Below are 18558 nucleotides of genomic sequence, written 5' to 3' on the forward strand. Positions count from 1 at the left end.
AATTCTGTTCATCATGGTCTTAAATGTAACTTGTTAAAACCTGCAAAATCCCTGACTACTTGCTTATAAAAGTCTTTAGTGTTAGATTGTGATTGGATTTGCTGGCTCTTTACTGTTCAAATAGCCCCCCTGTCTTCCCATCGGTGCCGTCTGCTGCTTAGCTACTGTGAAACAGAGGCAGATCTGAGAGGATTTGGCACTGACCATTTTAATTCTGCTTGACATCTTGCTTGTTCTGTGTCTAAATATCTGCGTTTTACACAGTGGTGATCCTTGACTATTTTGTCCTCATTAGGTAATGAGAGAGAAGGGTTCATCAGAGGTGTTGAATAAACTGTATGACACGGCTATGGACAAACTAGAAGGTGTAAAGAAAGAGTATGACGCCTTGAGCAAGCGCTACAGTGAGAAGGTGGCCAACCATAACACTGACCTGAGTCGCCTGGAGCAGGCAGAGGAGGAGAACCGGCGGCTGCAGAAGCAGATGGATGCATTACTCAAACAGAGGGACTCAGCCATGCACTACCAACAGCAGTACTCCACTTCAATGAGGAGGTGAATGGATCATCACCTGCACACACATGCACACGATGATGCATATGACATAACAGAGTCATATATCAGAATACTAGCAGTGATATGAACTGCGCTCAAACTGCTTATAGCGGTATAATGGCATAATGGTATTGCTCACATAAATTCATGTTGCTTAACTCCGCAGGTTTGATTCAGTGCAAGCAGAGCTAAACAAGTCCTCAGCCCAGAACAAGGAGCTGCAGAGGGAGATGGAGCGCCTGCAGTCGGAGGTGACGCGGTATAAGAATTTGCAGCTGAAGTCGGCCAAGGACTGCGAGAAGTACAAGGAGGAGAGGGACTCTGTGTTCAACGAGTACCGTCTGATTATGAGCGAGAGAGACCAAGTCATCAAGGAACTGGACAAGCTGCAGACGGAACTAGAGGCTGCTGAGGCCCGATTAAAAAATACATCTTCAGAAAGGGTGGTGGCCAGTGAAGAATTGGAAGCACTCAGACAGGTATCAGACTCAGACACCACCCAGTGCATGCAGTATTGGTTTGTATATCAGTGAAAGGTGTGGTTCCTTCATTCCTCCAGCAATTCACAGGCTTGTCAAAGGTTTTTCCCCCCAAAGAAACTGTAATTAAAAAAAAAAAAAATCATTAAATCATTAATCAAAAGGAAAACACAGCTTGTTCCAGTGAGAACAACTGTGACTGTGAGTGTTGCATGTTGTATATAATTTTATCTGTATGGATGACAAAGTTGTAGTGGATTATATTTTAAGTGTGAAACAGTTGTAGTGTAAAATATCAGGGTATTTTCCTTGCACAAATTTGTAATTCTTCTGAGTAAATGTGACATTCATGTTGCACATGTCTGCATCTACACGCCCACAAAGAAAGGCTAAAGTTTGGTGACTTACATCTGTGGCTCAGCGTTTTACACAGGGGACTGCTGTGGTTGGTGACACTGACAGGACACTTGCAGGATAACTGGTCAAATTTAAAGAAAACCTGCTGTATCCAACTTGTTTTCATTGACTGTTACAATCACGACATCACAACACCCTGGGGGAACGGCTTAGTTTCATGGAAGGTTACATAATGCCCCATACATATTCCATTAAAGGAGGCTTGTGTTATGTACATAAAAAAACCACCCATTTGAGCTTCAGAGAAAAGATATTTTTAACAACATGTCTGCTGGTATGAAATTCAATAGATATCATGTTTTTTACTCACATTAAAGTCTTGACCAAAGTGGAGGACTGAGTAATACTGTCAGGCCTCATGAGATGGCTCAAAAGTTAAAGTGTAACTGGTAGTTGAAGAGCAGGCGGATAATCCTGCAGAACTTTCTTTCAAAGGCTATAAATCTCTTTGAGTTTGAAGTGTTGCCTCTGTGAGAATATAATATGCTCCTGTCTGGTTACTGAGTGTGTTCATGAATTGGGCCACTTCTACTTGTCAGTCAGCAGATCAAAGGCCGTTTTCACCCAGGACACTGCACAAAAATAGTTCATCCCCACCACCTCAGAATATTTTTGAACATTCGGTTGACAGACAAAAGGGTCTCATAACTGGATGAGATCACTTTGCCCAGCTCAAATATTTGTTTTCACATCACATTAATCACTCACAGTGTTGAAATGCCCTAATTCTATTTTGGCTTCTTTGTTCCGTGACAGGAGTTGAACTCGTCACTGGTGGACCGAGACAGGGCCATCTGCGAAAGGAACGAGCTGCTGGAGAAATACTGCCACGAGGTGAAGGACAAGGCCGAGGCCCAGAAGGAGCTGAGCCAGGCCTGCAAGGACATCGAGACCGTCAGGGAGGAGAGGGACGTGGCCCGTAAGGAGAGGACGGAGGCCATCATTCAAAGGGATCAGCTGCTGCGGGAGTACTATCAGGCCAGACAGGTAGTGTGTGCATGTCTATCAGTCCGCTGTCCCCACCATACCTTTGATTTGACAGCAGAAGGTCAAAGGCCATGTGCATGATAAAGAGCTTAGCGGCTCCAGCGAGTTGTCAATCAGTGGATTACAGTTTGTCAGTGGATGGACCCTTAAGAGGATTTAAGCCACACCTCCACCAGTCCACTAGATGACCCTCTTAAAATTTCAATTCAGGTGGAACTTTCTTGAAACTTGACAACATCGTTTTTTTTTTGTTTTGTTTTGTTTTTTTTAAGGATACACTATCTGACTTGATAATCTTATTTATGCGTACCCACTGTTAGAAACAAGACTCGGCCACCTTGGACATGGAGCGAGCCAACAAGGAGATTGAGATGCTGAGGAAGCAGTATGAGGCCATGTCACAGGAGCTAAAGGAGGCCACACAGGAAGCAGAGGTGGCGAAATGTCGGAGAGACTGGGCCTTCCAAGAGCGGGACAAAATAGTGGCAGAGAGGGAGAGCATACGGTCAGTGTGGATGGGTTTTGCACACTTTCTGGTGTAGATTATGACATGCGCAGTAGTCTCTGCTGTAGGGAATATGTTATCTTCCTTTGCTAAATTCTCATTTAATTCTTTTGTCTTTTTTTCCTCAGGACTCTGTGCGATAACTTGCGAAGGGAACGGGACCGGGCTGTAAGTGATCTAGCCGATGCCCTGCGGAATTTGGACGATATGAGGAAACAGAAGAATGATGCACTGCGAGAACTCAAAGAGTTGAAGTGAGTATTCAACATATTTAAAGTAGGCCTGTGACTTTGTTCAGTGTAGTGATGATGACTTGTGATAAATAAGCTTTGCATATTTATTCATTCATTCATTTTTTGATCTGCCTAATCCTTGAGGGTCACGGGAAGCATCTTATGTGTAGAACCATATTAACTATACAGCTCATATGTCATTCTAAAATGACAAATGATGAACAGATTTTACCCACTGAATATAGTATATTAAAATATTTTCCACAAACTACACATGAATATCCATCCAATCAAACATGAACTGAAATTAGATACTATAAGGAATTACTTCCCATTTTCTTTCTTCCCTCTAGAACAAACTTCCTAAAGTTAAGGAGCCAAAATATATCACAGACCTGTTTCCCCATTTGTCGAGAAAAATGCAAAACAGTGTGATGATATGACGCCTCACTTTTCTAATTAAAATAGAAGACAGGCATTCTTTTCTTTGTGCGCAGAACTTTCTTTCTTTGGTAAATCTTGACCTCAAAACTTCCTTCATGTCTCACTGCGGTTACACTGATGCCACTTCCTCTCTCACCTTTAACCACATCCAAATGACAAACCGTTTTCCTCAGTAATGGGGAAAACTCAATGAATTGTGTTCATTTATGCACATTGACAGTGGATTTTGCTGGTGACAAGTGTTTTGGTAGATGGCTAATATTGCTTGATAGTTGTAGCTGCAATTCATTTTCCAACATTCCAGCCCTGACACACTTCTTTAGGTGATTTACGTGGCAAAAGTCAGTCAAAAATGTACATGCAAAGTCAATTTATTGTGTATTTTTTCTAGGTTTGGGTCCTGGAGAAAAAACAGATATCTGTCACCAACTAAAGACAGTTGTGGCACATCTGCTCTAAAAGTTCCCACAACTGTTTGTCGCATTTCACGCAGTACTACTGTTTGTCCTTTATACATCATCTCTCCTGATTCTAAAATAGCCAGCGCTGTCTGAACCATTTTTCCTCACCCTTCTTTCTTAGCCACCAAATTGACACCAGTTAATCTAAGGGTCACTGACAGTGGGGTCGACGGTCAAATGTCCAAATACTGAATGTGAATGCACATCTAAATGATGTTTCTTATTCTTTGCTTTTACATGTATTGCACATGGTGTGTTTTTAAAGTGTGGTGACCAAGAAAAACCTCCCTGCTCAGTCATGGTGAAATGACTAGAAAAATGTTAAGATTCATGAAAGCAACTAGGAAAATGCTGCTTCATTACAGTGCCAAAAAAAAAAAAAAAAACCTCTGCATGTACTCAGCTAAGTTGGTGTTGCGTACTGCTCTGTGTCTATAAGCTGTTGTACTTGGTGTGTGGTTGGGTGTAAGCTGTAATATTCTGCCTTTGGGGACATCATGAAGCTGAGTTGTTGGCTGGAACCATTTCCACATGGCCAGATTAAAAGTGTAATCCCAAAAAGCGTCAGTGATTTGGACACACACTTTCCTCCCTGCCTCTGTCTTCCTTTCTGCCAACTTCATTTTAGGTGTAAAGGCACCCTCTGCTGGCCAAGCTGTGTATGACAGTCATTATAGGAGTGGTGTGCTGTATATAGACTACACTATGCAGTGACTTTGAGAGTTTCCTCCTCTTTCTCTGGAAAGAGCAGTGTAAAATTGGGGCTTTAATGTCATGGCTGCCCTTGAGGCATTCCTCAATAGGACATCGTATATCTTGGTGACAGGGCCATTGTGTGCATTCTACTTATAGTCTCCTTATGAGTAAATATAAACGAGATTTCCTAAACACAAAGCGCAGGTCTTTATCACTGTCAGAAGGTGTTTATGAACCAATTTAAATAAGAAAAACAACCATCACTTTCTCAACTTGTACATCTTATTTATTATTCAGGCTGAATTTTCCACACTGATGACACACACTGCAACTTCTTTTCAGAGAGTCGAGTGGGTTTTTTTTTTTGGTTTTTTTTAGCTTTTGCTCAGAAAATCTCTTCAAAATCTCCTCAAGCCTGATTTTTTTTTTTTTTTTCCTTTCTTTCTGTTGTCCCATCCAACCGTTCTGAAGTGACTGACCTCTGACTCTGTGTGCGATGTCTTCCTTTGTTAAGGGAGAAGATGGAGAGCCAACTGGAGAAGGAGGCCCGGTTCTGTCAGCTAATGGCCCACAGCTCTCACGACTCAGCCATCGACACAGACTCCCTGGAGTGGGAGACAGAGGTGGTGGAGTTTGAGAAAGACAGGGTAAGAGCAGAGCTCAGCTTTTATCACTGACAGTGGTTTAGTGACATGCCAGGCTCCTCATATTTTCCTCCTTCTTTTATTAAAAATATTGTTTGTTACAATAAGTGCATTTGCTGACATTTGGCATTTCTTTTTACCTCTGTTTACTTTACAGGATGACATGGATTTGAAGGCACTTGGGTTTGATATTGCTGAGGGGGTAAATGATCCATATTTACCAGGAGATTGTGGAATATTTGTTACAAGGGTGGACAAAGGAAGTATTGCGGATGGAAGGCTGAGGTAGGTTCTGCTACAGGGTACGGTCACTGTCTTTTTCCAAACTGGCAGACTTCATTTAGTCCCGTTTCGTGTTTTCCAGAGTGAACGATTGGTTGCTGAAGATTAATGACATCGACCTCACCAATAAAGACAGGAAGCAGGTGGTGAAGGCTGTGCTTAATGGTGGAGGATTAATCAACATGGTGGTACGAAGGAGAAAGTCTCTGGGTGGAAGGCTTGTCACTCCTGTTCACATCAACCTCATGGGTCACAAAGGTATATTACACTGCTCGATGATGCAGGGTTTTCTTTCATTATTATTTAGTTGTTCTTGTGTTACAACCATTATGCTGTAACCATTCTCCGTATTTTAATTAATCTCATATTGCGTGTTCTTCAGTATCATTAAATTATTCACTATCAGTTATTTTTCCATAGTTATTCTTTTCATTATTATTGACTATTATCGTGTCTGTGTGAACTAATGGTTACCTCAATATCCCCTAGGATTAAAGTAGCTTTTTGTTTAAATTTCTTGGTAGTTAGCTAGATTAAAAAAAAAAAAAAGTGAGGAAAAAAAAAACAAGTTGTACCCAGTATCATAATGAAAATATGAACCTGTGCAAGTATGAGCAAACTAGGCTGCAATTTTAAGGTGCATATTTAGGGTCTATTTACAAAAATAGAAAATAATATACACAATCTATAATGTCAGGTGATATTTTTGATTTAGTGATACTGAGCAAAGAGAGTTACTATGTAAAATATGCAAAGTGAAAGGCTAAATTATTTGTAGTTTTTAGAGTTTAGGTATTTCTTATGCTAATTTAAGTTGATATATTTGCATTTGAGGGAAAAAAAAAATTCCTTGATAATAGAACAAGGAGACTAAAATTGCTGCAACAAAAGTGCCATTTTTCATCACATTGTGCAGCCTAGTCTTAATTCACTCCCTTATTCACTCATTCACCACTTTCTATATAATAAACATCACTATTTAACTATATAGACTAGTATATAATGAGCTAGGTAGCCATCTAGCTGTATTTTATTTCTTCATTCTGTGCAATATTTCTTGTAACATGCAATAACATCACTCTAACATTATGTTTTAGTGCTTACCGTGTTTACTTTTTGCTTATGTGATCCTCTGTGCCTCTCAGACAGTGGTATCGGTTTGGAGAGCGGGGTGTTTGTTACTGCCATCGTCCAGGGCAGCCCAGCAGCCAGGGAAGGTTCTCTGACAGTCGGAGACAGACTGATCGCCGTGAGTCATTTCATACCTCCTTCCTGCACGTCCACCTCACTACAGTTTGCACAGATTCTTTTGACTTTCTAATCCAGGCATTGTCCCCGTTCTACTATCCGCACTCCAAACTAAGATTAGACGAGATTTTCTCAAGAGGAAAAAAAAGTCTCCATTTCAGTAAATCCTCCAAATTTGCAGCTCCAGAGGGGGTTAGATGGAGTGTTCACATTTGACACCCAGCTGCAGCTCACTTAAAATAGGCTAGACGAGACATGTCTACAAAAAGTGACTCTCTTTAATTCTAACATTCAGGTAACAGCCGAGCTTTTAACCCTCCTGTTGGCTTAATTTTACACATATAAACCCTGTACGTGCACTCAGAGAGCCCCCGTTCACATTTGGCTGTCTCATCCATTTAGCGAGGAGAACTGATATACCAGATGATAGCTCGGTCGCAACCACAATTAGCAATGCTTCATACAGTTGAAGCGTTAAGAGATCTTAATCATGAAAGTGTATCGTATTTTATCATGCCCTTGTAAATGCTAATCTTAGTCGTGTATCAGGTTATATATAACTTGATAAATGCTTAATTGTGTTTGCAGAGGAGAGAGTGCTGAATCCGCAATTAAATATACATAGGACACAAGTGAATACATGAGGGTGAAGCTCATGCCTAAAAGATGAATGTTTCATTTGTATCAGAGTTGTTAAAGCAGGAAGTTCTTCACCTGACCTTATTTAATGATAAATCTCAGGGATAATTTATCACCCATTCTGCATTCTTTATTTAAAAAAAAAATCTCTGACTCCTTGTATATTTGACTATTTCCTCTCTTGTCGATCCTTTTGTGATAGAAATGTGTGGATTGCTGTGTGAGGGTTCTTGAGATTGAAATGTGTTGTCCTAGATTTTTTGGCGGTTTCCCCCGCTGCCGCACAGAGACACGTCTCAGGCCTCAGGCGCTCGCATGTTGTCACCTGTATATGTCTGCAGATGAGCACCTACTGTAATGTCCGCCACCACAGATGCACCCACACATGCCACAGAGGGAACTAAAAATGAGTATGCACTGCTGTACTGTTGAAGGACCTGTCCTTATTTTCAATGTCTTCATTTACTCCCCAGATAAATGGCATCGCTCTGGATAATAAATCTGTAACAGAGTGTGAGGCTCTGTTGAGGAGCTGCAGGGACTCTCTTAGTCTCTCTCTCATGAAGGTGGGCCACAGTCATTTAACTCTCTGAGCCGCTTTTCTACTTTACTTGTGTCGGAAATCTTCAAAGCTGTCTTTCTATCTCGCTTGCCCTACATACTGTACCTATTCATCTGCTGTAGTTTCATTTAACTAAAGCCATGTTTTCACCCAAAGTACCAGGAACTTTCAGCCACATTTGTTGTTCACATTTCCAATGTAGTCTAAAGACTAGGGACCATTCAGGACAATACTTCCTTGATGTGTGACTATATAATAAATCATAACTAAATGCTCAGTTAGGCTTGAACACCAATGTCCTTTTTGCTTTGTTCTGTAACTCCATGTATATGCGCTCCAGCAATCTGAAAAACTGTACATAAAGCTGTGAATCAAACACAGAAACCCTCCCACCAGAGTTAGAACAAACACTGTACGCTGAATAGGGATGTGTTCAGGAGTAAAATAAAGTAGACAGACCCCAGGTCCCTGTGGTGAAAATGTACCACGTTCTTCAAAGGTTCCTACGTTCTGGTGAAGTTGCTGCATTAGAAACACTGGCTAAATGCACAGTATGCAATTTCTACTGCAATATCAAGACATCAGCTTTTCTGCATTCTGGATCCACCACTTCCATTATTACCTTTCACACTAACACTAAACAGGGTTTCAGTAAGAAGTAATGCATTGAATTAGCTTAGAGGTTATTCACATCACATTTACTGATGTATATTAACATTTTGTCAAATAATAAAACTAACATCAAACAAACATGGACCATTACAGTGTATATATAACAGATTTGGTATCATTGTTGGAAACATTTGATGTAAGTACACAATTCAGGAAAATCTAGAACTCACCAATTTTTATTTATGTTTTCTAAATCAGGTTTATTCACCCTCGCATTTGAATCGACAAACCATTGTTTTGAATAGATCTTTATTGTCACTGTCACAGGAACGATGAAAATTTATTTAGCAGCTCTGTTCTGTTTAGCAGCAAAAACAATTAGTGCAAAAAGGACTGTATAAAAGTATCACACAAAATACTGAACAATGTAAGCAATGTACAAACGCTACAAGATAAAATATTAAATACTTATACTATTAAAGTACTACAAAAACTGCTGAAATATACAAAAAGCAAACTCTATACTACAGATGAGAACAACATATAAGGATATATAGAGACGTATAGGATATGTACAAGGTAAGATTAGGAAAAACAAGGTGCATGTATTGTGATTATTGCACTGAAGTAGGGTGGGTATTGCACTGTCCATTGGACTGGGGGTGGTTTAAAAAAAGAACAAAAGAAAAAGACTGGGGGGTTGGTGGTTGTTCAAAAAGAAAGAAAGAAAGATAAAAGAATCTAAAACGGAATTGATTTGGTCTAATCCTACTTTCCACCCTTCACAGTTTTTCCCTCACAGCACATCAGGCCAAAATATCTTTGAGAGCCTGCGCGACTCCTCAGAGAAGTCCAACGGCCGCATTCACCTGTCAGAGATTCACTCCAGAAACAGTCGCAACCTCAAACACAACAGCTCGACACAGACGGACATCTTCTGCCCAGATGTCGGAAGCACCAGCACAAGCAGCATATCTGGGGAGAGGAGGAAGGTCCGAGGTGAATCTGACGAGGTGGGAGTTTACGGAGACCTCACCAAGCCGTTCTCCACAGGTTCCCTCCACGCCACCAGCCTTCGGCCGGCCTCTGACCTCGGCACTGGTCGCTACGGCCCGAGTGCCTTCCAAGAGTGTTGTCCATACAATAAGGCACCTTCCTCCTTGCCCTATGACCCCGTCTCTGCCTCAGACTGCATAGCAATGGAGACGGCGCTGGAGAAGAAGCACAGCGGAGGCACATGGCCCAAGATGATGGTGGGAGGTATGTCGGTAGCACCAGACAACACCGGTCAAGTCACAGCGGCAGCCCAGCTCTCCATCTACAAATCACCCAAGCAGAGGAAGTCTATCTTCGACCCGGACACTTTCAAACGCCCCGAAACACCCACGTCTAAGATGGAGTACATGGCGGCCAGTCAGATTGCAGCAGTAGCCGCCGCAGCAGCTTCCCATTCCCCACAGCCTTCCAAAACAGAGTCCCTGTCCTCCTCATCCACCCCAACGCCACCGACGCCTCCCACACGCAGCGACTCCTTTAAGTTCAAACACAAACATCAAAGCAGCTCAGCCTCTGACTGCACGATCACCTCAGACGGCAAGGGAGAGGCTGCCATCTCCATGGCAGCAGGAGAGGGCAAAGAGAGGAGCGAGAGGGAAAGGGACAGGAATGGAAACCACTACTTCCTCGAGGGCAAGGTCCTGACCTCAAGGAAATCATGTGATGAGGACATTGGCCGAACCAGAGGAGAGGAGCCAGAGGTAAAGAGGCCGCGTCCCAAATCTGCCCCCGCCCTCCGACGGAGGATGACTCCACAAACCATCACTCTTCCCACTTTCCAGGTGAGCCAGTTTCAGAACCAGTACTGCATTGCACCTGAGATGTATTATTTCACACATAGCCTAGTTTGAATGTATTTTCTGAGGACAGAGTTTATTTACTTCCTTAGTCCTTAGACATGGTTCTTTGCTTTTGAATGTGGGATACGTTGGAGTGTGTGGAGGAGTAAATTATGTACTGGTTTTGTGTCTGCGTCATATTCTCTCAGTAGATTACACCATTAACTGTACACCATCTAACTTCAACATAGCTTTGCATTTGGTGTAGCAAACTTGACTAAATTTGATTTTAAACATTATACTGTCATGTAAAGATATAGCGTTTGACAGTTTTCTAATCAACAGCAACTAATTTATAACTTTAAGAATGGCAACGTGTATACTTATGACTATTGAGCAATTTCATCTTCCAGTTAAAACATTCTAACCATTACACTACCCCATGTTTTTGTTTTACTATTTCATCACTTAGGGTCACACATATTTTGCACTAGCTGTAGGTTAATGTTGTAACCTTGGTACATAGTTAAAATGCTTTGTCCTAATTTACATATGTTTTGTTGTTCAGAGATTAACATTACTCCATTATATTAATAAACACTGCATTAAGAGTAAGGCCTTTCACTTATTGGTCACAGGAAGTGAAAACACCTAGTTTAAATTCAACATATCATTTGGTGCAGGCTATACAGCCCCTGTAAAGAGAGAAGTTATGCTCAGCTGATGCAGTGGGCCACAGTTCTTGAAGTTTATGGTGTACATTTACGACACAGGTTTTTGAGTTGCCAGTAATACAGAATGTTCTTCTGACTGCTCTCAGTGCCAGGTGAGTCTAGTTTGATCAGACACTTGTCTAATAAAATGATGATGACATGATACATAGAACGAGTGTTTGAATTCAGAATGGGTTCAACATCTCAAATCATCCCAGTGGGCCAAAGCATCCATTTTGTAATAGAATTTACAGCCTTGTCAGAGTTCTGCCTCTGGGACCTGCCTCTTAGCTAGCGCATCGGGGTGATTGATGCCTCTGCACTGGTACAGTTGCCCAGCTGAGAAGCTGAGTCAGTACCTGAGGCTCCGACAGCCCATGCCTGGCTGCTTCCTCAGGCCCCGGAGCACACAGGGAAGCACAGTGGGGATAAAACGTTCATTTTACTGTACTGCAGTGCTCATGCTGTCATTTGTTTCATATGGAACACATCTCCAGCAAAGGGTAGGGTATATTTCCCAAAGACAGGAACCGTGTTTTGTTACCCAGTAGGGACAACTGTTAGCATTCCCTTCTGTCATTCTTCACAGAGCTACTCCAATGATGAGCATTCACCAGAACCCAGGGACCTGTTGCGCTCTTCCCCCAGCCGATCTCACAGACACAGTGTGGGCTTTGTACCCACAGTCTACAATGGCACCCTACCTCCAAGTCAGTGTCTTACTTGACTACACTCTAGCATGTTTTCTGAATAACTCCAGTGTCTCTGTCTCTAACATGACAGCGTGTCTATGCTCTGTCAGATTCAGCCCACCGGGGTCTTGCTCCTTGCCCTGCTGTGACGGCAGTGATGAGGAACCCAGTGTACACCGTGCGCAGTCATCGTGTTCATACCAGCAACTGTCCATCTGTCGCATCCCAGATTTGTCACCAGCACACACACACCAGGTTACCCCTTGAGTTATACTTACGCCTTTCTTGATCCATATTTCAAAAATGTCTTAAATTGTCTATTTGCCATTTCTGATGGGACCTGTTGTGATGATTAATAAGATGATGTGGATCTAATGAATCAAAAAAGTGAATTGTGCCTTTTTGTGTTTTCACAAAAAGTATAAATGTTACACAAGTCAGAAACTATACTTAAAGTAACTTTTATCCCCTGTAGAAAAATGTTGTCCAGATTTCACAAATTAGAAACTTAGTCTTTAGCTTCTCTGAGATTATGTAATTCATATTTGAGCCATCTTTATAACCTCACAATTATATTTACACACAACTATGTTGAAGTAATAAATATACTTATGTATATTTCTTTAATTATATTTATCATATTTATATTTTATATAAGGAAAAAAATTATCAATACAACAAAAAAGAAGATAAATAAATAAATGAAAAAAAAAAAAAGAAAAAAAAAAAGAAAAAAAAAAAAAAAAAAAAAAAAAAAAAAAAATATATATATATATATATATATATATATATATATATATATATATATATATCATGTCTTTCCTGCTACTTTTTATTAAACTTGAATGGAGTGACTAACGCCCAGTAATTTCCCTCCCTCTGAGATTAATTAGGTATTCTGACTCTAAACATAGTTGTTTTTTTATCTGGACTTGGTCTTATGTGGATCAGATGTGGAAAAAAGAAGAAAAACAGTAAAATCTCCAAATAGAATATAAAAGAGGTTACTCCCCACATGAATGTGACTTTGTAATTTAGTGTAACCCATCAATTAACTAAAAAATCGTGATAACTGTTGAAGCCTTGTACATGTGATTGCTGAATGTGTGGGTTTTACTAAGGCTTTATTTTCCTCTCTGCAGCCCACAGCACCAGGGTCGTCTGAGCCTGGACCTGAGCCAGCAGAAACGTGCAGGCGACTTCTCTGAGTCCTCCTCATCATCACGCAGCAGCAGAGCGTCACACGGTACAAACTCACTGCCCTCCAGCGCAAGACTCGGTCAGTCTGACATACCACGCATGCACGCACACGCACATAAAGGTCACAGACGCAGTGTCCGTGTCTGTTTTTCGTATCTCGTCACAGCATTCACTTGTGTGTCATCTGTTCCCGTGCCAGGTTCTTCCAATAATGTCCAGTACCGCACAGAGAGGATCAAAATCCCTTCCACTCCCCGCTACCCACGCTCCATGCTGGGGTCAGACAGAGGTACTGTGTTCACAAGTAAAAACACACTCCAACAGTAGGACTGACAAATCCTTACTCTTTAGATAACCCTTTTTTTAACTGAAGGTTTCCAAAGTCCAGATGGATTTCACTTTAAAAGGTTTTTGGTGCAAATTGTTAAAGTGAGTTTTTCAACAACTTTAAGTTCATGTAAAGGAAATTCATAGATTTATTTCTTCAGGCACTTTCAACCCTGAAAGTGATTGCTGAAAATATTACATAAGTCATAAAAATAAACCGGTGAGTATAGAGGATGGCTGATAGTTTGACCATGCAGATGAATATAATATGTGACAAGGGCCAAAATGTGTTTTGAATCAGGTTATGTATTGATGAACTTTTTTTTTTGGCTCTGCTTTTCAATAATTCATGGTACTAACTGAAGAAAAACAGAAGAAAAACTTAAATGAATAGGGTTTATCCTTTAGTGGGATCAGACTCTGGTTCTGATGGCTCTTTCATTTAAAGTCCAATAAGGCTGTGAAACAGAAACTGCATTTTTCAGGCGGTCCTGTTGTTTGACACTTGAGAGAGGCTGCACCTTTTGCCATGATTAGGTGTGATTTCAGTGCCTCCAGCAAACACACCCTTAGCCAGGGTTGCCACAGTGTCTTAAAAAAAATCTTAAAAGTCTTGAATGTACAAATCTGTATTTAATACCTTAAAGGTCTTTAAAAGGCATTCAATTTGATGTGGTACATCTTAAGTTGTGTTGCCATAAACTTGTTCATTGTATTGTGTTTAAATCTGTCTATTAAATCCCCAAGCTGCAAAGAAATTAACATTAGTCTAGTCAGTTCCACTTGTTCCAACCCGACAATTTAAATTGAAAATCGGAACTAATTAGCGCTAACTTTACAGCCCCCAGTGAGAAATGATTACAGGACCTTCAGTTCTGTGTACAGTATGTATGTAATATTTAATCTCTGCTGATGTAAACTAATATGTTTTCCTAAATTCTTGACGTCAAGAATTTTTGCCAGTTTGGCTGTGAAATGGGCATTAAATTCTGATCTAAGTAGTCTTAAAATGTTTTAAATTTAACTTGTAGTAGGAACTCTGCTTAGCATTTCAGAGCAGAAACTACAACTACTAATAAAGTTTTTTCTTATACTCTTTAAGTTTGGCCTGGTAATGATGCATTGACAAGGTACGGGTGAGAAAACAATACTCAAAACCGTTTTTTTCTCACTTAGAGCAGTGTGTAAACCTGATGTTTCCTTTAGCTTCAGAAAATTATGTCATAGATTGGTAGTTCTTTCCGCTGCAGACTTATTAAAGCCTTTTTTCCGACAGTATCCAGGTGCAAATGCTCTCTGGATGTGACAGTATTTAAGTAGCCACATCACTTTCTTAGACACATTTCTTAAAACCAGCCAACTGTGAAACAAAAGTGTCTAATTCACACAGAGAGGTTCCTCAAATGGTATTTACTTCCCCACATAGATGAAACCATTAGCTAAACACAACAGAAATGATCTGTCAGCGGCAACAATGTGCTGACATGCCATGCAGATAAAAACACCCTCCTCAGAAGTGATGTGACTGGGTGTTTGTGGACGTGGGACAAGTGAGATGTTTCACAGGCAGTTATGTGGAAAAGTGCATTTGGCATCACATTTCAGTTTACTCCCAAACAGTGGATTTCCATGTGAGATGTTATTTTAGACCATACACACACCCTTATTGTGTCTCTTTCCACTCCTCCTCCTCCACCCCTTAACTCAGGCTCCCTCTCTCATTCAGAGTGCAGCAGCCCAAGTCTCATCACACCTCCGCAATCGCCACTCAATCTGGAAACATCCTCGTTTGCTAGCAGCCAATCGCAAGGCTCCATCTCCACGTTACCACGAATCTCAGTCAGCCCTGTGCCAATAGGGGAGCGCAGAAAAGACAGGTATGACGGAGAGTACTGTTTAAAAAAAAAAAAAAATACACTGTGAAAGCTTGGAGAAATATAACACAAATTCACTTTTCAGAATGTCTGCAGTCTTGTATGACTAACACAAAGGATGGCTTGTTTATTCACCCAGAGAAGTTGGAAATAGATGTGTTCTGCTTCTGCTGTGTGGATTAACAATATGACGGTGACTGGTGTTTGGTGAGGTCATCCCTCAGTCAACAGAGTCTTCAAGTTGAGCGTTCATTGTCTTTTTTTGTCCACCAGTCTGTTGTACACAACAATATCATGGTAAATGTAAACAAATGCACGGGGATTGCAGGAGGCATTCCAAAAAAGAGGTGATGAGAGAAATGTAAATAAATATGGTGAGTCGGGGAGATGAATCCTGACCACGCTGTCATTATCGGCATTAAGCTGCTCTCTAGAGACAGTGACAGGTGGGGAGTTGAGCTGGGGGGTACACCTGTCAAAAACACTCATGTATGTGTCCAATGGCAAGCTCAAGGAGGACAGAAACACTTAACAATACCAAGGCGCTACAGATCTTAATTGAGTTAATGGTGGGGGTGGTGGTCTTTTATTGGCGATTAGAGGTGATTGTGACAGGGCTGTATTCATTCAAAATGCTGAAAAATATGCTCCCATGACTGTCCTTTATTTGTCTGTTTAAAGTCAGAATCATCACTTAAATCCTGACTAGAGGATTTTCCAAAGAATAGAGGAACAAATGATTGATGCTTCACATCAAGAAGCAAAAACTGATTCATCTGACATAATTCTGATTCTGGGACAGCCCTAGTGTTTATGTGATAGATGCAGCCTTTGTTAGATGACAGAGATGTGGTGGATAATGGGTGAACGGTGAAACCTGCGATTATAAGGATCACTTCAGAGCCGGGTACCACATTGCCTTCCTCTGCCCTTAGGGATGCTCTAGGCTATATCCGAAGGTGTTGCCAGGCAACAGGTCTATCATGGTCAGGGTTGTACAGTCCTTATTGAAATTCAGATTGGAATCCTATTAAAAGTCTTTTCATAATTTTATTCCTCTGGTTGTTTCCAAATGCAGTAGTGATCTGCCAGTGTGTGAATTTTTATTTTTTACTACCGCCAACATATCTTTGTAGTTTGACACGTCTGTTTGATTTCTGTCTTCCATTCTGCCCTTTATCTTCCTCCCGCCTCTCTGTACCTTCCGCTTCCAGATCTCTTTACCGTAACCGATCTTTTCTAAGGATTCCTCTGGCTGCAAGGCCGAGGTTCTCCTCTCTCAGGAGCCTCAGGTTCGTTGGCTTTGACAGTCCTACAGACAAGGGAATGCCCCCTTTCCCCAAAATTTTCAACCTGTTCATTTGCTTTAGTGCTGTTAATTAGATCATATGGATGAGTGGAAAAAAAAAGTTTATATGCATTATATGTAATGCAGAGCATCTTTGTGATTGTTTTTCCCACACCCAAGAGTGAGGTTTTACTTTTTTAGATGACATGTTTATGCATGCTGCAGCCTCTGTATAGCATAGAAAATGATGAACCAGTCAACCTGTATTTGAGCTGTTTTTACCGTTTCACCCCATGTCGAGAAACCCACCCGGACCTCCGATATTGCATGCAGTATCCATGCCTTATAATGATGACATGGTCAACATGCATGTGTATATTTTGGTCTTGAGCTGAGACGCCCTTTTCTCTGCAGTATCTGTGTTATGCAATGGTATTATTCAGCCATGAGCTTCAGGGTCATGGTCATGATTTGTACACCACCACTGTTTACTCCTGTCTCTGGCTGCTAATCCATTCCTCTTATCTGCCTCCACGAACCTGTCTGACATGTCTAAAGCTAGTTTGTTATGAAGACACGAAAGCATCACATAAATCTCCTTCATACGAAGAGATTTCGCTTGCTTGTGCTTTCACAATTTTTGTGTCTCAAAGTCCCACCAGTTTCTGTTGTGAGTCAGGTGTGAACACTCTGGACAGATGATCCATTTACAGGCCTGGGGAGAAAAATTAATCTTAGGCTTCAACATGCCTGTAAACACACCTTTTTCCAATTAAGGTTACTGTATTCATCATGTTTGTGATCTGGCCCAATTACTCCTGTTGTTACTGTGTAGGCAGCCACTCTCCAGAGCTGTAAATAAGTTCAGCACAACTGTGGAAACCTAATTCCTCATCTCAGTTTAACCTCCCAAACTGTTCCTGTGGGGTATTCATTAACTTCTTTTTGGCACTTTCATTCATGTGCAATTCTTTTTCCCAACAGGCCTTACTTGGAGGAACCACGCAATGTCATAGTGCACAAAGGTGCAGAGCCTCTGGGCATTTCCATTGTCAGTGGGGAGAATGGAGGGATTTTTGTCTCTAAAGTTACTGGAGGAAGCATCGCCCACCAGGCAGGACTGGAGTACGGAGACCAATTACTGGAGGTATGGACAGCCCCTGCTAGCCTTAAAATGTTTACAGCTTCAAGCAGCATTAACAAGTAGATACTGTCAGAGGCTTGTCAGTAAGCAGAGCAACGTGAGAGCAGGCTATATCTGATGAGACTACCAATACGGAGTTTCCTGAAAAGTTTGAAGTGTTTTTACTTTCAACCAAATTTCAGTCTTTGAGTTTGTGATGTGTTAACTTCAGAAAGCAGGGCGGTGGATTCTTTACACTAACAACATCCTGACCATTTATTGGTCAAATATGATTGTGTTGTGATCCTTTGTGTCGTTATATAGCCATAACTAAGAGTGTCACATTTATTATGTGATCACCTTATTATAGTCATTTGAGCTAACTGCAATAATTTTTTCACTTATGTTATTGTTTATAAAAACAGCAGAGGAAAAAAAAAAAATCCTGTTTCCATTACATTTCCACCATTTGAGATGTGAATTACCTCATTATGCCCCTTCATTTCTAGGCACTTGAGTTCTAACTTGAATTCATGACCGTCATGATCAGTCATTTCTTTATTCATTTCAGTATAAACATTTGTATATGTAAATTATTTGCCAAATCTTCTCCAAGTAGGGTCCTGTATATTAATGAATAACCTATTGCTAGGTATATACTTGGCTGAATGCACAGAAAGACTTCTTATGGTCCACTGCAGTTATTTTTATGGTGATGTATTGTCAAATACTTACATTTTCA

At 40.9% G+C, this 18558-nt stretch overlaps 1 protein-coding gene across 6 annotated transcripts in view; it reads left to right on the forward strand.

Moving 5' to 3' along the window:
- dlg5a (discs, large homolog 5a (Drosophila)) overlaps positions 1-18558 on the forward strand; it is a 59576-nt gene that overhangs the window by 22063 nt on the left and 18955 nt on the right. For 2 of the 6 annotated variants that reach the window (XM_030155357.1, XM_030155359.1), the window contains exons 6-23: positions 296-555; positions 722-1034; positions 2208-2438; positions 2759-2943; positions 3072-3197; positions 5292-5424; positions 5579-5706; positions 5786-5961; positions 6849-6952; positions 8064-8156; positions 9553-10602; positions 11902-12022; positions 12115-12259; positions 13147-13283; positions 13404-13493; positions 15240-15408; positions 16620-16697; positions 17678-17840. In XM_030155357.1, coding sequence (XP_030011217.1) covers positions 296-555; positions 722-1034; positions 2208-2438; positions 2759-2943; positions 3072-3197; positions 5292-5424; positions 5579-5706; positions 5786-5961; positions 6849-6952; positions 8064-8156; positions 9553-10602; positions 11902-12022; positions 12115-12259; positions 13147-13283; positions 13404-13493; positions 15240-15408; positions 16620-16697; positions 17678-17840 — 3702 coding nt within the window. The remainder of the gene's footprint in view (positions 1-295; positions 556-721; positions 1035-2207; positions 2439-2758; positions 2944-3071; positions 3198-5291; positions 5425-5578; positions 5707-5785; positions 5962-6848; positions 6953-8063; positions 8157-9552; positions 10603-11901; positions 12023-12114; positions 12260-13146; positions 13284-13403; positions 13494-15239; positions 15409-16619; positions 16698-17677; positions 17841-18558) is intronic. The other 4 variants (XM_030155358.1, XM_030155361.1, XM_030155362.1 and 1 more) reach the window with 4 other exon arrangements.

Source organism: Sphaeramia orbicularis, chromosome 15 (assembly GCF_902148855.1).
Source record: "Sphaeramia orbicularis chromosome 15, fSphaOr1.1, whole genome shotgun sequence".
Lineage (NCBI taxonomy): Eukaryota > Metazoa > Chordata > Actinopteri > Kurtiformes > Apogonidae > Sphaeramia > Sphaeramia orbicularis.